Here is a 26,862-nt window from a genome sequence, read left to right as displayed (position 1 = left end):
CTGCGGTACCCCACTAGTCACTGCCTGCCATTTGGAAAAAGGCCCATTTATTCCTACTCTTTGTTTCCTGTCTGCCTACCAGTTTTCTATCCATCTCAATACACTACCCCCAATCCCATGCACTTTAATTTTACACGTCAATCTCTTATGAGGGATTTTGTCGAAAGCCTTCTGAAAGTCCAAATAAACCACATCCACTGGCTCCCCCTCATCAACTTTATAGATTTTAGAATCTATAGAAGTCCAGTAATTTTTTACCAAAAAATGCTTTTTCCTTGGGATGTCCATTGAGGCTGGCAGCAACTGGTTCTTTCAGTTTGGCCTTGTTCACACTGCCTTCAGGAAGTTCTGACCAGCAGCCCTGCTGTCTTCTGGGAGATCTGACTAGCTACCCCCTCACACAGGCTTCAGTATTTCCTTAAATGCGTTCCTTCCCTTTGATCTCTCTATTGTTTCAACAAGTCTCTTTAGAAATGCTTTATTCCCAGACTTGGTTAGGCTGTTCTTTACTTTAGCTCTTCGACTTGTAAAAACAAACTTATCCTATCTTTACCTTACTTAAACCTTTTACAACCTGCATATATATATCCCCCCCACCAACCTTGAATTACAACAACTCAATTCAAAAACACTCCTGTTGTTGCTTTATGTAAAACTCTGAAGTTCCTCTTGGTTTATTAACATATCAAAACTTCTTACTTTAGACCCTTCTTGTCACTCTAGCCCTTAATCCAATTACAGCCTGACTTCCAGTACATAAGAAAATATGCCAGGGTTATTACCAGAAGAAAAATATTACAATTTCTTGTTTTCTTGACCAAGGCACAAATACAGAAGTTCCAATATTCCAGCAGTTCACAGAGTAGATGAGGACCAGGCACCTCACCTGGTCAGAGCTCTTTCTGCTGCTACCTGTTAGATAAAATGGTTGATAGTGATAGTCTGCTTGCCTGGAGTCTTGCTCCTTTTCTGAGGTCAAACAGGGACTGAAATTAAAATTCAAAAGCTGTCTAATGAAAGGAATTCAAACAGCTCAAGTCACGGTCATGTGACAGGGTGAAGCTATTTATTTATATTTGATTCGGGTTGAGCTATTTAGCTAATGAAGCGCCTGGTTGAAACCCATTGTGTTTTGGAGCAGGTAACGGTGGGGGTCATTAGCACTACATTGGAGATTAGGAGTTACAAATAGCTTTACCTTTATCCATAGCTGGCTGGTGCAGTCTAGAAATCCTTTACATTTGCTCGGCTAGAATGTTTATGCAATACAAGGCACATTCCAGGATGATGAGGTAGCCTGAGTCCATTGGAACAGTTTAGAATCTTCCAGAAACCAGCATTTGATCAGCTGCCGCCATTTTTATCAGCCCAGCAATAGTCCATTTTGAAAAAAATAATTTTATAAAGTAGCCAAGCTGGCATAGATATATATATATTTTTTCTTCCTGTCTTCTGGCTGAGGCACAATTTTAAATCTGAGATGTTGAGGAATGGGAAGCCAGTGTAGATTAGTAAGGATAGTGTAATGGGTAACCAGGAATTTTTGTGGAATAGGGCAGCAGAGTTTTGGACAAGTTAGAATTGATGGAAAGTGAAGGGTCAGAGACTAGAAGAACATTGGAATATTCAAGCCTGGGGGTTATTGAGTTCCGCATTGCTAAAAATCACACATTGTTTAATATAGCAAATAACTAGCAAACTTCAATGAATGTAATCTACTTCAGCCTTTATAAGAATAAAATGATTTTCTTCGATGAAACAACGTTAGAAAATATTATTTCATTTTTGCTTCAACTATTGCTGGCTGACATCATCAGCTGAGGTTTCAGTAATTTAAAATAATTTTGTATTGAAACCGAATATTTCATTATGAGTCCATCAACCTTCACTTAAAACATTTGGCACTTGGTTAAAAAACTTACTTTCGTTATCAATATTTTTCTAGGGTCCTGAAGGACCGCCAGGTCCAAGTGGAAGAAGAGGAACACCGGTAAGTGAACATCAATCTTCAGTTTTCAACCAAAAAATCAAACTATAAACCAAACTGTATTAGAATGTGTCAAGCACCATAATGGTTAGAAAAATAATTTCATACCTATTTTTAAAATATACATTTGTATTTTTTTCTTATTTCATTTGCTGAAAGTAATAACAAGGATTTTAGACATTGGGATCCAACCCAAACACCTTATTGAGAGTAGCTGTACTGTGTTGGTAAGATATAGCACTGGCCCTCTCTGCAGATCTGGAAAGAGAGAATGAAAAGGCTGGACTACAAACATTTGATGAAGGTTGAAAATTGGAGTTTGAGCGATTATAGTTCCACAATGGGTCGAAGGGCCTGTTTCTGTGCTGTATAACTCTATGAATGTCTGACTAAGTCAGGATGGGCTTGGAGGGTAACTTGAATGTGTTGGTGTTCCCAAGCGCTTGCTGCCCTTGTCCTTTTAGGTGGTAGAGGTCACAGTTTTGGGCAGTGCTGTTGAAGCAGCCTTGGTGAGGTGCTGCAGTGCATTTTATTGCTGGTATACCCTGGATAAGAAAGTTAACAGAAGGGAGAAATATTTATGTGACTCTTCAATCCATGATTTCCTATGGCTTCCTATCAGTTCTCCATTAATGAACCCAGGATAGTTTGACTTACGTATCATAGTTTGCACAGTTGTTAAAAGCCTATTGTTCAGTTGGAGTCTGGGCTTTTCTGCAATTTGACATTTGCTGAATAAATTGTTTGTTAACCCACAAGTTCCTTCTTCAATGCTCTTCCCAAAGAGGAAGATTAGAAAAGCAATACTTACCGAAACAAAAAATGAGTTTGATACAACAGTCAACATCTCTTCTTCCGGCGTCCAGATCTGCATCAGCACGAATATTAATTGATGCTTCAAAAGTTATGTCAGGCAATTAAACAAGGAAGGAACGAGTCTCCAATCTGCAATGAACTGAGGTGCATGGGGTTATATTCTGACTCTTCCTCCCAACATTACTCTGCCAACCTGACAGCCCCACCAAATTATAACCCACCGTTCTTCAGGTCGAGCCCAAGCTCATTGTTAGTGACTTTGATGTTTTCACTATTAACAGGAGTGGAATGCATTGCAACAACTAGTGCAATTAGTGGCTTGGCATTAGGGCGCCATTACAATCGGTGGAAACGTTTCTGGCTTTCCCCACCTCACTTCCATGAAAGCCATCCTAAAAAACTGCAGATTTATACTGGGGTGTTGGAGATCAAAAAGACAGAATGTAGCAAATTCTCCCCTCTCCCAACACCCCGCTTCTCACTACACCACCTTCCCTAGGACAATCTTATCTTTCCAGCATCAACCAGAAGATTCTGATGCCAGTGACCAGGAGTGTAACTGTTTCCATCCCAATGCAAATCTTTCTATGTGGTAGATCAGTGCTAGAAGGCTCTTTGACCTTGTTGTAAATAGCCTGGACCAGGAAGGCTGAATGGGTCACTTCCCTTGCTAGTGCAACAAACCCCTGGTACACTGTACTTGACTGACACACAGTGAAAGGGAAATTGGCCACTCTGTAGGGTCTAGCAAAGGAGAGTCGCAACATAAGTGAAAGGAAAGAGGACAGAAAGAATTTGTGAATGATAATGGAGAATTTGTCAGATGACATTAGAAATAATGAATTGATATAGGATTGAGTGTGCATGATTTGAATGAGTATTGAATGTAATGGAATGGGTTTAATGTAATATGGTTTCTAACAATAAAAATTGTGGAGGATACTTGATTGAAATGTCAGTAAATCTTAGTTGCTCTTGGGCTTGAAAATTATAAGACCCAGTGTTAAGTATAATTATCATCAGATATGTTATTGGCTTGGAATAGAAATTACAAGATATGCTGAGCTCGCAATTTTGAACATTCGTTGTGAGCAGTATCCCAAATCTGCATTTATGGAATGTGAAATTGGATTTATTATTAATCCTTTCAGAATGGAATGGCATCTTTGAGTAAAATAGTAATGAATGAAAACCTACATGTACATTATTCTTTTTCAGTAGCTGACTTTGTGTCCTGGGATTAGTGTGGTGACTGCAATGGTTGTTTTACTTTGCTATTAAACAAAGTCCCTCAGGCAATAGCAGAAGGACTATAGAAAACCTTAATAATTAACGTTCAGACTCAAGTGATCATTTTCCTCCTGAATGTAAAACAAAGTGAAATGGGAGTGCATGCTGTGCCTAGAGCACATTTGGCAGGAAATCTTTAAGTGCATCTTTGTGTTTTTAGTGTCTAGGTGCAGTTCCTCTGAAGACTGCAACTAGAAGGAATTGGATGATGATGCTTAATACAAGCAGCTCAACTTTATTATTAGCACAAATATACCCAAACACTCCACTTTACCTAAATATTGGATGCAGATTAAAATGGGGTTGCCAATAAAATAAATGAATCTAGAATATTCCTCAATTCTTTTAAATTGCTTAGATAATGAAACCTATTTTAAAGATCTCAACACCACAAAACTACAGCCCTGAATGCAAATGCCATGGATTCAATATTTTATGCCTAGGATTTGATTATATGAGGAGACAAAGTTATTACAAGTTTGAACCATGGTGGAATGTGATATTCTTGGGCATGGTTTATTTTTACACAGCAAATGGATAGGACCTGGAATACAGTAGCCTGAGAGTGCGGTGGTAGCCAATTCAATCATGGCATACAAAAGGGAATTGGATCATTATCTGAAAATGAAAAAAAAGTTGCAGGGCTACAGGGGATAGGTGGAAGGTGGCATAAGGTGAATTACTCTTGCAGAGAGCCAGCATAGACACAACATGCTGAATGGCTCCCTTCTGTGCTGTAAGCGATCTATGATTCTAAATAGGCCTTCACTTCTTGTGACAGGACATGCATAAGTAAAGTTTATTTTTCAATCAAATCATACTGAGTCCATTGATGAAGAAGATGGATATGAGTATCACCGTTAAATGGGATCATCTCTCAGACTGCTAACATTGTAGTATGAGGCATCAAGGAGTCCTAGCAAAACTGGAGCCAATGAGAATCAGGGGGAAAACTCTCTGCTGGTTGGAGTCATGTCTAACACAAAGGAAGATGGTTGTAGTTGTTGGAGGTCAATCAGCTCAGTTCCAGGACATCACTGCAGGAGTTCCTAAGGGTAGTGTCCTCAGCCCAACTATCATCAACTGCTTCATCAATGGCTTTCCTTTCATCATAAGGTTAGAAGTGGGGATGTTCACTGATGATTGCACAATGTTCAGCACCATTTGCGACTCCTCAGATACTGAAGCGGTCCATGTCCAAATGTAGCAAGACCTGGACAATATCCAGGCTTAAGCTGACAAGTGGCAAGTAACATTCGCGCCACACAAGTGTCAGGCAATGAGCATCTCCAACAAGAGAGAATCAAATCATCGCCGCATGACATTCAATGGCATTACCATCGCTGAATCCCTCACTATCAACAACCTGGGGGTTACCATTGACCAGAAACTGAACTCGACTAGATATATAAATACTATGGCTATAATGACAGGTTAGATTCCTGTGGTGATTAACTCACCTCCTAACTCCCCAAAGCCTGTCCACCACCTACAAGGCATAAGTGAGGACTGCGATGGAATACTCCCCACTTGCCTGGATGAGTGCAGCTCCAACAACACTCAAGAAGCTTGTCATCATCCAGGACAAAGCAGCCTGCTTGATTGGCACCACATCCACAAACATTCACTCCCTCCACCACCGGCTCACAGTGGCAGCAAGATGCAGTGCAGAAGCTCACCAAGGCTTCTTCAGCAGCTCTTTCCAAATCCACGATTGCTGCCACCTAGGACAAGGGTAGCAGATACATGGGAACACCACAACTTGGTGTTCCCCTTCGAGCCACTCACTATCTTGTCTTGGAATATATCGCTGTTCCTTCACTGTTGCTGGGTCAAAATCCTGGAACTCCCTCCCTATCAGCACTGTGGGTGTACCTACACCACAGGAACTGCAGCGGTTCAAGAAGGCAGCTCACCACCACCTTCTCAAGGGCAATTAGGGTTGGGCAATAAATGCTGGCCCAGCCAGTGATGCTGATTTCCCGTCAATGAATAAAAGAAAGCCAGAATCTGAAGACCTATAGGATGCTCAGAGCTCCGTTTTAAGGGCGTGTGCAACCATGAGATGTAGGCCCTAAGCGATGATTTTACAAGAGGGAGACACTAGCTAACAACAGTGGGAAGTAGTCATATTACCTGTGGGCCAGTGTATGCCGCCATGAGGATCAGTGGTTACAGCTGCTTAACAGCAGGCACCAAAGCCAAAAACAGCACCCCAAGACAATGTCTGATAACCGCCTCAAATGCAGCAAGTGTGGCAGTACCTACCATCCATGGAATGGTCTCTTTAGCCATCAAAAAAAGTCCATATGTGGAACTGTTCCATTGGCAATGGATTTGCTGCATGACCATCATCTTACTTAGATGGAAGGATTACGAAAGTAATAAAAATGAATCCATGAGCTGCATTAGCCCAACCAGAATATTTAAATAGATAATCAAGGGTCAATTAGTCTTGCTACCATGCCAATTAATCCTGATAATATGCTGCTCATGCCATAAAACGTTTGGCATGGGCAGTTGGGCTGGAGTGGGCAGCCCAATTTTTAAAAATAATCTCTTTAAAGGGCAAGAAGGCAGAGGGAGTCCTATCTTCGGGAACTTCCCTTTGCACTAAGATAGAGCCCCACTGTTTTGTCCCTACCAGCTTACAGCCTTAAACCCACCCCTGCCCCCACTCCCTGACCTGCCCAAACCCTCCCCGCCCAAGGCCCTGGACTTACCTGTTTCTGGGGATCCATGGACCTTCTTCCTCCTCCTCTTGCAGTCCTGGCAGTGAACACTAATGTGCTCTTGGAGCTGCTGGGACTGAAGGAGCCATCGGCCAGGGCAAGTCCCACTCGGCCATTGTTTAGCCCGCCCACAGCGCATTATGGCTATGGGGTGGGCCAATGTGGAGTGTGTCGGCTCCACGCCAACATTGCTTCCGGGAGTGTGAGGGTGGAGGTGTGGTGGGGGGGTGAGCCACCAATATCAGCCTCATGTATTTGTGAGCAGCTTAGGACAATGATCAAATACTAGACCAAAAGACAAATAAATTTCCCTCATTATTGCTTTGAATTAAGAAAAAAATGAAATTATGTTTTAATTGTTGTTTTTCAACAGGGACCACCTGGATTGACTGGCGAGCAAGGCCCTGATGGAGTCCAAGGCCCAAAGGTAGGACATTCCATTGCCTGTGAGTGGGCTGATTGAGGTTTTCTCCTTATGAAGCATTTATTTTTGCCTCTACTAAAACATGTATAAAAAAATAGTGTGAAATTGGTCTATGTCAGGAGCGTGTAAAGGGCTCATTGTGAATCAGCAGAGGATCTTTCATCAAGCCAGTTTCTACTTTCCAATGACTTGGAAAATATTATCAAGATTTCAAACCAAATAATAGTGACAGTGAAACTATGAAACAAGTCTCCAAAAGGAGTTTTAACTATTCTGTGAACTTGGATTTTCCGGTCAGCCAAAGGGGGAGGGGGGGGTGCGGGGCCCGCTCGCCGACGCGTAAATATGACGCGGGATGACATCGAGCGGAACTCCCGGCAGCACCGCGCCCCATTTAAATTTTCAGGTAGGTGGGGGCTCAGCCAAATCAGCTGTGCGCCCGCTGACCTGTCAATGGCCAATTGAGGCCATTGACAGAGTCATTAAACTAATTAATGGACCTGCCTGTCCAACCTTAAGGTTGGCAGGCAGGCTGGGAGCCCTGGTGGGCTTCAGAAAAAGCATGAAACCTCATCCATGGACGGGACGGGGTTTCATGTATGTTTTAAAAAATTTATTTAAAGTGTATTTAAAAGTTATGGACATGTCCCAACTCATGTGACAGTGTCACATGAGGGGCTATGTCAGGGAATTTCTTTTTCTATTTTTCTGAATTTTTAATGTGTAGCCGATCTCCCTGAGGCAGCACTTAGCCTCAGGGAGATGAGTGCCCTCTTTCGTGCACATGCGTGAAAGAGTGCACTCTCGGCTCAGGGAATCCACCCACCACCCCGCCCCCCCCCCAACCCGTACAGGAAGCGCATAGCACTTCCGTGCGGACATCACGCTGGCCGGGCCTTAATTGGCCCGCCCACGTAAAATGGCGGTGCACCCGCTCTTCAACTCCCCCCCCTCCCCCCCGATGGGGGGAAAATTCTGCGCCAAGGTCAGGTGCTGTGAAAAATTGGCTTTGAGGTCATTTTGCATTGCTGGTCTGGATCAAAATTATAATGGCATTATAACAGGCTCAGTCAAAATATGCCAATGAAGATCTTTATTTAATAGGAGTACAAATGTGAAGCGTGTGGTTCATTGTGAATTTGATTCTGTTTCTTAAATTTACCATTTGGCTAGTATTACTCTATGACTGGCACAAACCAGAAGAGACATGATAGCTGAAACGGCATTTTTGGGACTTACTGGAGCAGTATTTAAATAGATGCATTGATGTTGTTTGAACTGATGTTACATGTTATCATAATTAAAATTGTAGGAATATTCTTAGGGCTGAATTTTTCCGTTGGCGAGTTGGGGGCGAGGCCTGCTTGGCGACGTGAAAATGAAGCGGGATGATGTCAGTGGGAACCCCCGACGTCATCCCGCCCCACTTAAATCATCAGGAAGGTGCGGGCACAGCAAAATCAGCTGTCCACCCGCCAACCTGTCAATGGCCAATTGAGGCCATTGACAGGATACTTAAAACAATTAAAGGACCTGCCTGTCCAACCTTAAGGTTGGTGGGCAGGCCAGGAGACCCAGCGGGCTTTTGAAAAAACATGAAACCTCATTCACTGGTGGGATGAGGTTTCATGTAAGTTTTAAAAAAGTTTATTAAAGTTTTTGTGAAATTTATTAACATGTCCCATCTCGTGTGACGTTGTCACATGAGGGGGACATGTTAATGACTTTTTTATTTTTCTATTTTTAAAGTTTCAAAAACTTTCAGTGATCTCCCTGAGGCAGCATTTAGCCTCAAGGAGATGTGCGCTTTTTTGTGCGCATGTGCAAAAGAGCGCACTCTCGCATTTGGGGAATTCCGCCCCCCCGCCCGCACAGGGAGCGCATAGCGCTTCCCGGCGGACATCAAACTAGGCGGGCCTTAATTGGCCCGCCCACTTAAAATGGCAGCGGGGCCCGCTTTTCCAGTGGGGAGCCGGTCCCCACCCGCCAGAGATTGGGTCGAGCCCACCCGTCCGTCAGGCAGAAAATTCTGCCCTTAAAGTGAGGAGCTCTGTGATTTTGTTCGAAATAATTTTTACAAATATAGCATGCAAGGGATAATTTTGACTTTGTGTGGTAAAGTAAAATGGGCAACAGTAAATCAACTGCCTATTTTACACCTCTCCTAATTTTTATCTCTATTGTTTTTCAATGGAAATAAAATTGGGAGATGTAAAGCGGTTGTTGATTTATTTTTGCCATTTCTACACCAATGCAGTCAAAATCATTCCCTCAGAGCTCTATGATTGATGTATGCTGGAGTTTTACTAGCAAGTATAACTTTATAGAACTTAATATAGTTTTTATGAAGCTGGCTAAGAAAAAATGGTCGATTTTTGTTGCACAATCACTTTGAATTGTTCAATTCAATGAGTTAAACTTACAAATACTGAAAAGTTCGGAATGGACCACATATTGAAGCACCGACCTGCCTTCACTGTGATTCATATTTGTAATAATTGTACGGTCATAGCAAACTCGCAGAGAACAAATCTAAGTGAATAAAAGGCTAAGTGTTGGCAAATTAAGAAAAGAAATTCTCCCCCTTTCCATTTCCCACATGCGTCCAAGTCCAGAAAATCTGTCATATGCTGCAAGCATTACTGAGAGGACAGCAGTTAGTAGCCTTTAATATCTGCTGATGTAATTGAAATGAAAGAAAAATGATCCTGCATTGTTTTTATTTACTAACCTGATCCTCTGTCATATGTTTAAACTGCTTGTGGGCTGCTTGTTGGAAGAGCAGCCAATGTTGATCTGTAGCCTTTTTGTTTTGCAATTTTGTTTTCTTGAAATTGAGAAACTTAGTGTTGATCCAAGGGATAAAAAATGACTTGAACATAGTAGCTTGGAGACTATCAACTTTTCATGTCTCAATATTTGCTTTGTGATATTTCATGAACACGTTTGTGAACATAGCAAAACTTTCCAGACTGAAGAATAAATTCTGCCAGGTTGACAACCACAACAGACAAATACTAGAAGTGGTTCTCTGAAATACTGTAAATGTATAAAACTTCATTTTAACAGAAATATGACAAAACAGTCAGAAGGGATTTGTGTATCTACTTTACATACCTACTTTACCTTCGAGTTCAATGCAGGCTGCCTTCAAGCCATTGATGTAAGACCTCACTCCTGAGGGGCACAGTCTTATAATTCTTACTTGACATTTATGAGAAATTAAGTAAGACACAAAGGCCTGGACTTTTGAAGCTTATCAACACTTAGCCTGGATTTTCACTCCCAAATCAGGAGCTCAGAATTAGAAAAATGTCCAACTCCACAAATCCAACTCAGGAGGGAATGCACCAGATGTTCTGATTTTCATTCCTTGGGGTGTGAGGGGCAGTGGTGGTGATGTTAATGGGAGTCAGGCCTGCTACCCCGGAAACAGTGATGGAGGCAGCCACAGGGGCTGTGGGCTATGGAGGCGGGCTGTGTGAAAGGCCGGCCTCAGTGCTCAGGCACTATGTCCTGGCTGTAATAAAAAACAAAACAAAAATCAGCCCTCCAGGCCTCACCCCTTCACGCCACCTCAACCTCTACATTCTCCCCATGCCCTATTCATGCCAACCCATGCCACCTTATATTTAAATAGATGCTGGAGCAAGTATAACTTTATAGAACTTAATATAACTTTTATGAAGCTGGCCCACCCCCATAGCCCCTCATACCCTCCATGCCAGCTTTTGCCCCTTATACCCCATATGCCAACTCAGCACAAACTCATGGCAACTCATGCCCCTCACCCACCACCCTTTACCCTTACATCCTCCATGCCAGCTCAACCAGTATCCCACCATGGGCAGACCTCAGGACTCATGCTAAGATGAAATAAAATAAAGTATTAAGTGTCTATTGATGACTTCACTATTTAAAAAACTGTCATTGATAAAAACCCATTCACTACATTTAACTTCCTTCAACAACTTAATCCTTAAAAAAGCAAGTATTTGTATTCATAGCCCCACATCAAAAACTTTATACTTGGAGCTGTTAATCAAACTGTGAATTGATAAGCATCCCACTGTGATAGTCTTGCAGCACAAATTCTATAATTATAGCCCTAGGACTTATGTCAACAGACAGTGAAATAGCAAGCACTGTTTTTCTTTTAAACTGCAGGCTGATTTTTTTAAAATTTAAAGTCCAGGAGATTTAACTGCCTCGGCAGCTTGACAGTTCCAAGTGGATTTATCCAACTTTTACACACATTTATGTCTAATTTTAACAATCCTAAAGTGTGCCTCACCTCTCCCAAAGGTGTTCCTTGAGCTATCCAAAAAGGTGCCTTACCTCTCCAAAAGGGCACCCTGCCTCTCCAAAGAACTCCAAGAAGCTTGGACTTTCTCTTCAAAATTGACACCCCACTAATGATAATTGGATGTGTTTGAAGGCAGTTGCACTTTTACATGTGTAAAATGCATGCCTCCATGATCTACGGTGCAACAGCAACATGCCCCCATTCCCCCCATGGCAAAATTAGTGGGTGTTGGCTTCGGCGGAGGAACTTCTGGAATCAAGGCTCCAGCATCATTTTCTTTATGCCAGTGACCTTCTCCATTGATGCGAAAGTTCAGGCCACAAGTTCCATCTATAAGATTTTAATGCATCTTCAAGACAGATTCGAAACTACTGCAACCATACAATTTAAAATTAATTATAAAAAATGCCACAATGTGAGTTGTAAACCAATAATGTTACAAGAGATAACCATACATACAGCCACCAATGAATATTCCATCTTTGTTGATTGTAGCTACTCGTGGGTCAGGCACCTCTTTTCAGCTGCAGCAAAGCATGCTCTTTTTGCAACATCTTATAAATCCTTTTTCAAGGGTGGACCTACATTGTTAAACATGATTTTCTTTATGCCGGATTTCCTTAATTAATCCACACTTGTCCAAGTAATTTGGTAATTTTATCCTGGATTATCGTTCCTAAAAGCTCTTCCACAACTAAGGTTAAACTAACTGGCCTGCAGTTGCTAGGCTTATCCTTTTAAGCAAGGGTGTAACATTTGCAATTTTTCAGGCCTTTGACACCACCCCCATATCTAAGCAGGGTTGGGAGATTAGTGCCAGTACTTCTGCACTTCCGCCTTACTTCCTTCAGGGTCCTCAGATGGGTCACATTGGATCCTGGTGACTTATCAATACTTAACAAATATAAGTTAGCATGATTAATTCTCCAATTACTCAACATGCCAATAAACTTTAGCAAGAACAAACTAACCTCAAGTAAAATATAGCAAAGAGTTATCTTCTCTTTGAATGCTCCTGCAGTGTATTTCAAACAACCTGTTGCCAATCAATCGCCTCCATGTGCACTGCTGTTTATTTTTCAATTTCATTTTGAATTTTTGAGTGTGACTGTCAATTTACTGGAAACTTATGCCAAACTATGTGCAGTTTTGTGGTGTGCTCGGTAGGACCTGGGTAAGGAAGACCTCAAATTTATTTCAATTAGGACTTAATGCCGGTAGATAATTTCCACCCATTACTGTGGGTTTGACTTAATCCCATTCCCACAGGTAAAATGGCCATTGTGTCACCCAAACCACCATAAGAAACAGCTTTAGTACAAAAAATGTATTTTCAACAGAATTTTCTGAAATCAATTTACTTGATCATCTGCAAAAACGTTAAGGCTAAAATTGTGCAGTTCTTCTGATGTGCTCCTACCAAAGCTCTAGCGGGTGTGTGATTGGCCAGGGCCCAGATTTGCCAAGCAGCAAGGGCGGGTAGATTTGCTGAAGTGGCAGGTGAGCCTGCCCGACCAATGAAAATTAGCTGCCTTCACAATGACCCCACAAAATGCAGTGGGGGCAATGCTGGAGGGCACTGGCAGGCAAAATCCCAGTGTCAGAGTGGCAGCCTGCAATTTTCAGGATCTTTGCATTGCTAGGTGAACACAGTACAAGTACTATATTAAAACGTTCTCTGAGATGGATGACTTTTCTGTGCTGCCTTAAGATATACTTTCAGTTCAGAAGTGTGTAATGGCACCAATCTCATGGACTCTTGTTTAACTAGGAATTGAGGCAGACTCTAAGCAGATCAATTCAATAAGATAAAAGTGATTTTAATTGCCAGCCCCAGATGGCAGATCTTGGGAGATTTCTGTAAATCACTGTCTGAGGCAGCTGTGCACATTTTACCGTTTTATTCTTCAAAGTAAAGCCCAAAATTCATTTTGCAAAAACACTTGCACTTCACATGATAAGGCTACCAATTAAGTAAATTGAATTTTTCTTCCTCTGGTAGGGAGAAGGGCATGGGAGAATGGGAGTTGGGGGGAAGAAATTGAAACAATAGTAATATTATTTTGCAAAAATTGCATTTATAGGATCAAGGCAGATTGTCTTGCCAAAACCATGTTATATAAAATATATTTCTGTTTGACGTGATGGAGTGACTGAATGAATTGATTAGATTTTTTTGATTTTCTGTGGGAACTAAAATGATAGGAATTTTACTGTGTAAAAGAACAGTGTATTCAACTGTATAACATCCAGACATTTATGAGCTTATGTCAAATATTTTAATGCCTCAGTGGTTGACATTCAGCAATATGCTGAGATTTTATGTTGATATACAAATGGACAATGTCATTTGCTTCAGATGCAAGAAAAAAATTCTTGAATAGCCATATTGAAATGGCCCAGAGGGATTCATAAAACAGGCTTTACCACAAAGCAGGTTTTGAAGCACGCTAATGTGGGTACCACATTTCATGCATGAGCACTGACAGCAATTGTTGGCAGATTATTTGACCATAAAGGCATAACAATAGAATTTAATCTGAATCTTAGGCAATGTTCACAGGGTCATTGGATAACTACTTGGAGTGGGAATCATGGCTCATACTTCTTTTCTAATTTTTAACCTGGGACACTGAGGTCAATTGTGATAATCCAACAGTTGCCCTAATAAACTCAATACAGACCAAGATTCAAACCTGTGATATTCTGCTCTGTATGGCCTAATACTGCAGCAGGAATTGTCTTGAACTGCTAGATCTGTGAGGAAGTCAGCTTTTAAGTTTTTGTGGATGCAAGCATTGCTAATTTTCTTCCTCTTTCCATTGCTTATTGAAACAAGTTTTCTTCTTCTATATTAATTTTGTGGTGTTTTTTGCCTCTCAAGAATAACAACAGCTTACATTAAGGATACAACATTAATGCGATGAAACATTTCCAAGTGTTTCCTGAAGCACTTCAGTGAAGGGAGAAGAGTTAGGAAGCTGACTGGATACACTTTGGAGGAGGTGTTTGATGGGGTGGCGGGGGGTGGGGGGTGGGGGGGGGGTTGGTGCGGTGGCGGGGTGGGAGAGTGGTGGAAAGAACATTTAGGTTTACATAGAACATTTAGAAGATGTGGCCAAGGCAGCTGAAAGTTCTCTGGCCAAAGGATGGAGGAGGGTGGACAGATGCAAAGGAAAGTAGTAATTAAAAAAAAGGCCCATGCTGGGATACAGAGATGGAGGAGGTGGCAGAAATAGGGAGGCATGAGTCAATGTTGCGGGGGGTAATGGGGAGCAATAGGTGAGATCAAGAGTTTTGACCTAACACATTGGAGGAATGGAGGCAGTAGAGATTGACCAAAGCAGGGATGATAGAGGAACAGGGCTTTGTGCAGTATAGTGCAAGTGTGATGAATGACTAACATTGCTCTTTTAGCCATGGAGATCAAAGTCCTAACCAGTATAGCCTTACCTGAATTTATCCACATATTTTGCTGCAATATTTATGCATACGCTTCAGATGCTAAATTGAGACAGCATGAATTTATTTTGCAACTGGCTAAGCTCTGTTTCCTCTTTAATTCCTGTGAAAGTGTACAGAGTAGTTTTGGATGAGTTGCAGTTTAGGCATACTGGAACCAGCAGGCCAGCAGAGGAGGTACTTGTGCAGTCAAACTTGGAAATGACAAAGGAATACATGGGAATTTTGGTGGTAGCAATAGAGCTCAGAGTTTCACTAGCAGGTGCTTAGAATGTGTGTAATGAACAATTCATACAGAAGCAGAATGCTAATTTGGTCAAATTGCAGATTGAGAATTTATCCTTTGGAGGGAATAGGTTTAATCCTTTAAATTGTATAGACATTATTTAATAAATCTGTTAAATTTTAAGTAGAGATATGTGCATTGGGGGAGCCAGTTAGCTCAGTTGGCTATAGTCAGCTTTCTTGACATGACTGTGTAATGATGCTTCAGGAGGTGCAGACTTGGCAGGTTGTTGCTGATATCTGTAGCCTCCTGGAACAAGACCTCCTTCCAAGGAGGCCAGGTCATCAAGGTCACCACAGCACTGAATTTCTTCACCTCTGAATCCTTCTAGGGATATGCAGGATTTTAATTGCTGTTTACAGATGGATCTCCCAGGTGGTTGATGCCATGTTTACCAGGTGCTACCACTTGTGTCCACTTTGTTACTATGAGGCCAGTCAGAATGAGAGGGTCCTCAGATCAGCCTGTGGGAATCTGGCTGTATTCCCACAGTTCCAGGGACTCACAGATTGCACGACAAAGCCAACGCTGCTAACTTTTGGATGCATGATCCACTGGCAGCTTCCCCTGCTGCGAGCAGTTCTAAATGTTAAAATGCTACCCTCTGCTTCTATAAGAAAGCTCTTACAGAGATGGACAATTGTCTCCACAAGCGTCAGGTTATTTCTTGAGCAACTGGTTGATGGGCTCTACAACATGTAACGTGATTACTCCTTCATACTGAAGATCCAACAATACCTCTGGAACGTGCTGTTCTCTTAAAAAAATAAGTGCAGATTGAACAGGTTATGTCAATTAAATATAAAACCATGCAAAATACATTTTTCAGGTGTTACAGTGCAGAAGAAAGCAAACATGACAGTACTCCCATGTAATGCTTCAAACCACTGTGTGGTATCTTTAGTATTGTTGCATTGCTAGAGAATAAGATAATTAATAATTGCCCTCTGACTGATTCCCAGACATAATGTAGATATCATGAACAGATGGGACATAACTAACAGAAAAGAAAGATCCTTTGTTTTAGCAAGTCTATTATGTTTCTCTCTAAAATATGAATAAAAAAGCAAAACACTGCAAATGCTGGAAATTTGGGGGGTAAAAACACAGAAAATGTTTCAAATACTCAGAAGGTCAGGCAGCATCTGTGAAGAAGGAAACTGAGGTTAATGGGCGGAATCTTTCGCTCCTGCATTGGGAATCGTGACGGGCAGGGCCACATAATTTGGCTTGAGTCAAAAAATCAGTTTCCCGACGGTAGGAAAATAGTTTGGAATTTTGTTCTCCAGAATTTCCAGGTGGGTTAAAGGCAGGTCGAGTTTCCCGACGAGCAATGTTGGGAACCCCATTTGCATTCATTAGCATCTCATGAATGCTCATTAAAAGACCATCTCACCGGAATCATGTGTCCCCTCCAAATTAAGTTCCCTGCCAGTGGGTAATTAGCATGTTCTGCTTTGTAACTGTATATAAGTGGCACGCACCTAGCAAGCTTCACTTCATCCATGACTTGAGGTCAATAGATGCTGCTTTTGTCTTCCTTTTAAACCTTCACTGCTACACATTGGGTGCCGATAGTATAAGCTGTGCCAAGGCTGGGCACAGGAGGCATGACCAATGGGAAGGGGTAAGATGGAGGCAGGACTGGGGATGGATGGACCAGAGGGAACGGGTGAGATGGAGGCAGAACCAGGTGGCGGGAGGGCAGGGTGGGGTGGGGACGGGGGGGGGGTTGAGGGCGTTGGGGGTGGCAGCTGGGACCAGTGGAGGGGGCGAGACGGAGGCGGACTAGGTGGGGGATGGACCGGAGGGCAAGGGTGAAAAACTGTCCTGGGGGCGTATTGAAGAGGCTGGCCGGGGAAAGTTGGGAGACTGTCCAGCGGCATGTTGAATAGACTGTCCAGGGAATTAGGCCACACTGTCAGGGGCTTGTTTAAGAGATTGTCAGGGGAATGAGGCCAGACTGGTCGCAGCACATTGAAGAGACTGTCTGGGGAATGAGGCCAAACTATCGGGGGCATGTTAGAGGTCTTAGCCTGGCATGCATGTCTTGGTCTTGGTCTTGAGCGGAGGAAGGCCTCTCTGGGTAGTGACAGTCACGCATAGAATTGTGTGAAGGGCCTGGTCCATCATCAACTACATTTGGTCCTGGGGGTTTGTTGCATGGTACTGGGACGAGGGTGGCACAATCACATTCAGGGGAGGTATTTGGATTCGCTACAATGGTAATTCCAGTGTCACGTGGCAGGGGTGGGGTGGTAGTGGATGGTCTCATGGGGGGGTCCCTAAAAGTGAGAGTGCAGCTGGCCTCGAGAAGTGGAGGGATCAGATTAATGAGGGACGTGAGGGGGGGCCGTCAACATTTGAAGGAAATGGGGGGAGAAAAGGAATATCAACATAAATTACAATAGGGTCAAGGGTAACGGGGGGAGGTTGGATGGTCACAGGAGGGAGGTGGATTAAGAACCAGTGACTATGGAGGAGGGTGAGAGGAATTTGGTGGGTGACAGGGGGTGGCTGGATGGTGCTGAATGCACTCATAAGTCTCAGAAGAACCATCTTTGTCTTTGCTTAGTAATGACAGTTCAAAAAACCATCATGAAAGAAACTATATGGGAGGGGTCTCAAAGTGGATGGGAGGTGATCAGGACTCCTCTTTTGGGCTGAGTGAAGGGGCATCCTATTAATTATTTGCTCAACCTATGGAGAACCAGGCTGAACTGAGTACAATTCTCAAGATTCAAATGCTCATTGAAGGAGCATTACTCCATGACTAATGGGGTTTACTCCTGCGAGAATCCATTAAGTTTTGAGTAGGTATGATTGGCCATCTATTCCTGACAGAGACATAGAAAAAGGGATGGAGGTGAATTCATTCAAGGGGCACAGCTGCTGGACAGTAGCTAGATGCACACTCCAAGCCCCACTAATCCCAGGTAAATGGTCATGGCTGTCGAGGCATAATGCTTAAACTCTTCACACTATGACAAGGATATGTTCTCTACATCGTATATCTAGCCTCATGGAAGCAAACTGACAATTAACTGATGATGGGTTCTTGCACATGGCTATAATGACCTTGATCAAGGTGCTATGTCCGTATGCACAGTCATATATGAAGAAGAGGAGCAGCCAGGATGTCAACGAGCCACATGAAGCGGTCATAGCATGGGCATGTCACGACAGACGTGCCCGTGACAATCTGATAGCTACAAGATTCCAGGGGAAGTAATGTGCCGACACATTCGCACAAATTGTTACTTTCTCTTGTATTGCTTGCTGGAAGGCCCCAGCACCTTTTTTATCAGCGAGAATTTCTCTCTGAAGTTCCATGCTTTCTTAGAGGTTAGGGAAATATCAGAACTCACCGTCTGCCCTGATGTTGGGTTCGTCCTTGGAATGAGCTAAATGACTGTTAAATGCGTAGCCTTGGCAGTACATGGCCTCAGCAGAACCTGAACATTACTCCCTTCTCCTACGACCTTCGGCAACTTTACATGGAAGGGTACTTTCACCCATGCCCTCACCAGGTCTGCGCATGGCAGCTTATAAATGGCTGGAACTCAAAATTACCCAGGTATGTACTCCTGTCACCCTGACTTCCTCAGTAAGGTGGGCCGACCAGACATATCACTCTTTCAGGCATAATCAGAAGGATGGCTCAACAGGGAGCAGCAGCATGTGAGCACCATATGTCCCATTGCCAGAGTCCTCCATGCAGATTGATAAGGCTTCATCTTGCTAATGCCAACCAATCGCCATTTGCACATCATTAAACCAAAAGCATTGAGATCTTCATTAAGCAGTTAAGTTTCGAGGTTTATTTGCATTGTCCTCACTCACTGAGGTGCCTTACCAGGATTATGGTTTGCTGAGGTGAAACCACTCGGAACCTTGCAATCGCCAGAAGCCTTAAAAGTGTCTGTCCTAGATCACCTTTGCATTAGGGCGATACCTTGAACACTACTTTTGGGCACACCAGCCAAGCTGGCATTGTTTCCTGCATGGACCCTGCAGAGGCCTTACAGAGTTGGCTATGCATCACATTGAGAGACGGTACACCACACAAGGCCATTCCTGTCTCTCTCTCTATCCTAAATCACTGAAAGCCCTGTCATGTAATGGTTTCCTATTTGAGAAGAGTGTTATGCCTTTACCAAGCATGACTGACACCATTGCTACGGAGGTATGCAGGTCCAAAGAAAATCCATTTGAGGTCAGGAAACGGTTTCAGCAAGATGAACACACACCTATTAAATCATACACTCTAACGCCTCTTGCAGTCAAGATGAAGGTGTCCTTTGTATCCTTACTTGCCTAGTTCAGTGTCATGTTCACTGAGAATGACAATTCATCAAGGAAGGACATTCAGCAAGAAACACGCCCACTACATCTTCCTCCAGACAGGTATGGAAACCTATGGGCTTCGATTGCTACCATTACAGTGCCCAAAAACAGTTTCTCACACTTGAAAATTCATTTGAAATGACACTTGGGACAGACAAATCTGATTAAGTCGCTATGACTACTCATGACTATGCTCTTTATTTCTCGTTGTTGTTGAATGCCATCTAGAAACAACTGACAACAATACAACAGCAGCAGTAAATGCAATAACCTCGAAGAACTCTTCTCCCAAGGCTACTGCATGGTTACCAGTGATAATTGGCTGACAGGACTACTGGCCAAACAGCACAGTGACAAATGATGGGCATTGCCTGATGTTGCACATGGGCCATTATAGACTATTCACTCTGGTGTCAATATGGGAGAACTGAAGCAATAGAAGTTCCTGATCAGACTCAATTGGGGGCCAACATTCTGGAGCCTTAACTGACTTTGAAGAAACTAATAGAAAAATGGAATCCATGAGACTTGCAAATGGATAGATTCAACATACATTTACAAAAGTGACAATTGTATTCAATGAGTATACACCTGTGCCACCTGTGTGCATTCAGTACTTCTTAATTTTTCTAACCCTACCTCTAGGTCTAGGTGCAGCCCTGATATCCGCAGCTGAAGTGGAGGCAGCCTGCTGACTGCTATGCTTTGTTGAGTGGGATGACTTTGGCGGATGCCTTCTGGTGGCCCAAGGCCTTGAAGGCCCCAGTCTGCTAAGGGTCTCCTGCTCAGGTGCAGGTACACTCTCCTCGGCCTGACCTGCTGGAGTTGATGGGGTCACTGGTAGAGGGGAGGTGGAGCGGCAGCACACCCTCGGAATGCCTTGGGTGGATGCCCCTGGGGTGCCTGGCTGGTGCTGTTCCTCCCTTTGGATGCCCGATGGCCCCTCCCTGACTCCTTGAGGAGAAGGGGCACCTGGAGGGAGGTCGAGGTTCCCTGTCCCCTTCTCGGCTAGCCACTGCTGAAATGCACGCATGGTTAGAGGGATGGAGTGCAGGTCCGAGCGCACATCAGGCAGAAATTGCTGGACCTGGATCTCCAAGGTGGCCGCCACTTTTCCCATGGAGACTTTCATGAGCTTGCACGTCCCAGCCACGGCAGCAGACAGAATGTGGATGGACTCCTGTAGCCTTCGGCCCGGTCTACAGACGGCCTCTAACAACTCTGCCTGAAGTTCCCCTGCATGGCTCTGCGTCTCCAAGAGGCCTGTTAGTCCAGAGGCTCATCATCTGAACCTGACTCCACAAGAGCCTGGTCTCCAATAGTCCTCTGAGTGTCAGAGCTCTTGGCTGTCACTGTCTCCACCAGCTGTGGGCCTATATCTGTGAGGTGATCACTAGATTGTGAACCCAAGCCTACTGTAGAACTAGGACCCACTGAGGTGCATGTATCCGCACTGGTGGAGGGTGCAGGTGAATGCCATGATGGTTCTTCCACCTCAGAGGTGGCCTGGGGGCTGGGCCTGTGGCATCTGGTGGATGGTGTCCTCACCCTTTTCTTGCTGGTACCTGGAATAAAGAAAAGAGCGAATTAGTGACTGATTAAGCAGGCTCGTGCATTAAGATCACTCACAGTCAATGCCCGCAGATTGAAGACGGAAACTGAATGTATCCTCACTGGGTTGCTGGGGGAGGCCGATCTCGCCTTCCGCACAGACATGGTCTCTCTCTTCTCTGCCAGATGTGCGGCCTGTTCCTTGAAGCTACTCAGGGGACAGATTTCTATAGTACCACCTCCCATCTTTGCCCGCGCTCTTTTGTTATTCGATATTTTGTCCTGCACAAAGACAGAAGGATTGGTTGTGAGGCAGCTGGATGAATAAGCAGTTCAGAAGCATGCATGTCTATTGTAGCTGCTGAACCTTCCATAGTAAGTGATTAAGAAGCCATTTGGCTAGGAATTAATATGAGACGGAGAGTTCTGGCTGGCACACATTCAGTGCTGATGTCCCATCTGCTGGATGTGTATGACATCCCTGAGCACTCTAGCTCTTAAACTGCCTGATGCCCTTGTGAGTGTGTGAGTTTGCAGTGAGTAGATGGTGCATTTACCCTGGTGGAGTGCAGCAAGTCATTCATTCTCTACTTGCACTGCAAGCTGGTCCTTTTTTGGGCCCCATGGGCACTAAACATCCTGGCAACCTTCTTCCAGACCACTGTGGTCAGGTGGAGGGCCTCCTGCTCCCATTCCTCAGAAACAGCACCTCCCACCTTTCCTGGATGGCCTGGAGGAGAGTGTCCAGGGAGGTGTTGTTGAACTGTGGGGCCTAAAGACTGCTTTCTTCTCTTAAACATTTGGAAATCCAGAGCTCCTGGCCTGCAGTGAGTGAATGGCTGTCCAGGTGCAGTTTAAATATGACACCAGGACCTTCGACCTCCATGAGGTAATGGCAGGGCAGGTGAATTCCTCCCGCCCTGCCACAAGAATTACCGAGCTCCTCACAGGGGCATAATTAATGGGCTGAACAGTGGAAGATCCTGCTGCCCAGTGGGAATCACTCCAACTTTCCTGCCTGCCACTGAGCTTAGTCTCCAGAATGGAAGATTCTACCCAAAATTTTGGGTGGATGACCTTTGGTCAGAAGGGCAAAAGAGAAGTAAAGTGACATGAGAGAGCTCAGCCTGCTTCTTCCATCTCATTTGAATGCCTGCCCATACCTTGCGCCTCTAGCAGCTCCAGACTGTCATTGTCCCAAATAACTCTGGAAATCCTGGAACAACATAGGAGTAGTGGAGACCCAGCATCACAGTCTTCCATCTCAATTTCCTGTCCTTATACCCTGGAAGGAAGGTGTTCCCTTGGCACTAGTCACTGACAAATCTGCCCTATCATACATAGCTTAGGAGCTGCTACTGATATAGTTCTTTGGCCAGCCATCAGGAGGTGTTTGAGGGTAGCCTACCAATTTTTCCCCTTCCCTTTGGAGAAAACTGACACCTATTTCACATGTTCCTCTGTTGGGAAATCAGTGGGATCAAAGTTAGGTTTTAGTCATGGCATCTTAGTGTTTAAACATCTAAACAGGTCTTCAATTCTTAACTGGAATTGAATATTGTAACCTGACAATTAATATTTTGGTATGGCTAAATATTTTTTTTAAAATTACAAAAAACTGTCTCAAAATATCAGCTATAGGAAGTCAAACGGAATTATAGATTTAATGAATAGAAAATGTCAGCTTGGTTCAGTTGGTGACACTCTTGCCTCTGAGTCAGGAGTTTGTGGTTCAAGGCTCAATCTAGGACCTGCCCATGTAATCTAAACTGACACTCCAGTACAGTAGTGTGGTTGTACTGCATTCTTGGATGCATTCTCACTTTGATGAGACATTTAACTATCTATTGCAATGCTTCAGATGGTTGTTAAAGATTCAATGGTACTGTTTGAAGAGTTCTCCTGGTTAACATGACTCTTGCAAACAAAACAAACTGAGTTTGTGGAATTAACTCCTATTGAAAACAATTAATCTGGAGTCAACTTGCATCCTTGAAAAGAAGCTAGATTGCTTTTTGTCGAGAAGCAGAATTGGGTGTTATAGAGATATTAACAGCAATATCTTTGCTACTGGAGGGAGGAGCTTAACATGGAATTTTCCCATCCTGCCTGTGGCAGGTTTCGTGGAGGGCCGGAGGAGAGAATCCGTCTTCTGGCAAAAATTTGGAAACCCGTCGGTGTGAAAATAGTTTGCGATTCTCCTGATGGTTAATGGCGGGTCGGGTATCCTGCTGAGTAGTGGCGTGAACACCATTTGCATTCATTACCACCTCATGAATGCTCATTAAATTAGCTTCTCACTGGAATCATGTGCTGCCTTCCAATCCTGAGTCACGCCAGTGGGAAATCACAACGGTCTGAATCTCGTTTGAAAAAGAGTGGAGTGCACACATCAGACCTCACTTCACTCAGGACTTTGAGGCAGGTCCAACACAAATAGCCGACCTTCAATAGCGCTGCATCAGTCCCATTGCAATGCCAGTGGAACACCACGCTGTTGGGGCTGGAGGGTTACTCTCCTCCTGGTGCTTTCCTCCATGGTCATAAGGACACCGCTGGGCAGTGGTACAAAGGCAGGGCTCAACTTTCAGGCACTCACCAGTATTGCGACCAGGAGGCGGAAGTGGTTCAGGGGTGGTCTGCTCCTCGTGGGTGCCCCCGTTGTCCAGAATGACACCACTGGGTAGCAGTAACCAGACAGGGCTCAACTTTCAAAAATCGGCATGTCGACTGTGGAAGGGGTAGGGGGGTGGGTATGGTGGGGGAGGGAGGGTGATCACACAGGGGTCAATGGGGAAGGAAGGCTATGCAGGGGTTGGGGAGGGGATGGTGGGAAAGGGTGAACACACAGGGGGCAATGGGGAAGGAAGACTATGCAAGGGTTGGGGGGGGGAAAGGGGGCACAAAGGAAGGCAGAAGGACAGGAAGGCTTTGCAAGGTAACGGAGGAGGAGGAGGGAGAATGATGGGAGGCAGAGGTCAGACCCGAGGGGTGGCAATCTGGAGCCTGACAAGGGTAACTGAAATGTTAACAAACAAAGGAGTAAAAGGGATACCACATGTATGAATGGGAGGGGGTGCACATAGACTCTCAAATGGGAAAAGGGAGGGGGTAGCTGTTAGTGTGTCACAAGAGGGATCGGTCTCACCCAGATTCATAAGGGGTGAGGGAGGTGGGGCTTGGGAAGGGAGATTGTATAGTCTTTAGTCAAAAGGGCAATAGGCAACAACGTGAAAGTCAAGGCCCTTGGTCTGGGGCTTGCAGTCAGGAGTTAGAGAGTACAGACATACCTGGAGCTGAGTGAAAAGCGGTCAGAGAATAGAGACACCCCTGGGGCTTTTTTAAACCTCCCAGTCAACAGTCAGACAGTGGAGACAGTCATGGGGTGCAGCGGGTATGCTGCAGGAGTAATCATTGGGAGCTTCAGGGAAAGTCAAGGGCTGTGTATTCAGTAGGAATAATGCACAGCTTGGTGTATAGGGCAGTCTCACATTTGCTGTCCATGGGCTTGTCAGTCTCTGCACTGGGTTGCAGATGGTAAAGTGATTGTAATGGGAGGCATCTGCAGCCTGGATTTGGGGAATATATAATAAAGGAGGGGGAATGTGAAGCTTTCCTTGTGGGTGGGGGAGGGGTGGTGCGGGTCAGCTCGGTAGGTGACTGTGCACACAGCCTCCAGATGAGGAGGGTAGAGGTCCAAATGGGTCGTCATGCGCACTTCAGTAGTGATGGACTCAGCTAGGAGGATAGGAATGTCAACCACAGCAACTATGGGATCCAGTATTATTGGGGGAGGCTGGAGAATAACAGGAAGGAGCTCTACCTTAACATAGTGAGGTTCCAGATAAATGTTGGGTACATGGACAGTCAGAGAGGGAGCGCTGGAGCTTGTTTTGAAATAGTAGTGCCGAACCACCATCTTGCTCTACTGGAGTTATTGTGCAGATTTAATTCGAAAGTGGAAGCGATTCTGTACGGGAGGGGTGTGAACCTGTGTGGGAGGAGCACACTACTGCACTAAGGGGCACTTTCTGGGGGTGCCCTCTTTACTTGTTGGTGCTGCAAGAGTGACCTGGAGTCCTATTCTACAGAAAGGAGGAAGTCCTCCTAGCGCAGAAAGCCATTGGAAGCCAATGCATTTCTCAGCACTGAAAAAGGGATACTCATAAGTCAATCACTTCACATCACATTCACAGCCCTCAGCCTTAACACATCTGAATGTATAATTTGGGAATGCAGGCAGTCGGTAAGGAGAAACAGGTGCGGAATATATAGCATTCCATTTATGGAGGTCAGTCAGATGCTCTCCAGAAATGGCATTCCTAACGGGCCAAAGGGCATCCAGTAATTAATCATCAGCAATGTATTGTTAATTGGAATGCCAGATCATAGATTGGAGCACTGAGCCAGGTTAGGTAGCGCTTGTCATTCAAATCTTCTCGTACCAATCAGGAATTCAGATGTCAGGTTCCTGGGATGGCATCTTGGTCACCTCAATGTGGGTGGTAGTGTCTCAAAGACAAGGCAGCATCAGCGACAATACAAATAGGGCTGAAACCACTGTAGATCATCACAGTTCCTATAGGTAGCAGATTGTGAGCTTCACTATGTAGAACCGTTCCTCATTAATGTCTGCAATGTTGCATTTCAGAGAGAAAGTGAAAGACAAAATGGATCCAGGACTCAAAGCTGCCTTTCTGAGGATCCTAGTACAATGGAGGAGGTGAAGGAGGGAGCGCAGCTCCACCAAAGGCCCCGCCTGATGTCCAGGGCCAAGGGGAACCTGAGCAAGAACAAGAGGGTCAGGAGGAGAGACCCAGACAACAGAGGTGAATCGCCAGACCAATGGTGTGCCAAAGAAGACTCTCCCATTTACAAATGAGTGGGAGACAGTGCTGGGCACGCCTGCACTTGTCCCAAGCTCCAGTAGATCATATCTACCAGATTTTTGTAAAGAGCTGACCTCCTGTAGAATTGAAGGCTATCTGCTTGCCATTTGCTTTAAAGGTGACCACCATGCTCAATTTCTTTGCCTGTGGGTCTTTCCAGGGATCAACAGGGGATCTGTGCGGCATCTCTCAATCTGCAATACATATATGCATAAAGGAAGTCACAGATGTCCTCTACAGCAAGGCACATCACTATGTAAGGTTTGCTCTGGATGAAGATAGCCAGGCTGCAAGATTCATCGGCTTCACCTCCATCTCAGGCTTCTCAAGAGTGCAGGATTCCATCAACTGTACCCATGTGGTTTTAAGGACTCTGTGGCAGCAGCCCCTAATGTTTATAAACCGCAAAGGCTACCATTCCATCAATGTTCAACTAGTATGTGATCACTGGAACCACATGCTGCACATTTGTGCCAGGTACCCTGGGAGTTGCCATGACTCCTACATCCTGAGTCACTCCCAGGTGCCTGAGATTTTCAAAGGGTCTGAATATCTGCAGGAATGGCTGCTTGGGGATAAGGGTACCCACTGAAACGCTGGCTGACACTGGTGCATCATCCTCAGAGTTGTTCTGAAAGGAGGTACAAAGCAGCTCACAGCTCCACACACTCCCTAATAGAGCAGTCCATAGGGATTCTGAATATGCACTTCAGATGCTTGGACCACTCAGTTGGCTCACCACAGTACACTCCCGATAGGCTTTCATCCATCA

General features: G+C 44.4%; 1 protein-coding gene across 1 annotated transcript in view; it reads left to right on the top strand.

Annotated features, from left to right (window-relative positions):
- LOC144678832 (uncharacterized) overlaps positions 1-26,862 on the top strand; it is a 330,763-nt gene that overhangs the window by 82,924 nt on the left and 220,977 nt on the right. The window contains exons 10-11 of the mRNA XM_078538787.1: positions 1,946-1,990; positions 7,199-7,252. Coding sequence (XP_078394913.1) covers positions 1,946-1,990; positions 7,199-7,252 — 99 coding nt within the window. The remainder of the gene's footprint in view (positions 1-1,945; positions 1,991-7,198; positions 7,253-26,862) is intronic.

The sequence above is a fragment of the Cetorhinus maximus genome, chromosome 3 (genome assembly GCF_964194155.1).
Source record: "Cetorhinus maximus chromosome 3, sCetMax3.hap1.1, whole genome shotgun sequence".
Classification (NCBI taxonomy): Eukaryota; Metazoa; Chordata; class Chondrichthyes; order Lamniformes; family Cetorhinidae; genus Cetorhinus; species Cetorhinus maximus.
The sequence above is the reverse complement of the archived record's forward strand: the minus strand, read 5'-3'. Positions and strand labels throughout refer to the sequence as shown.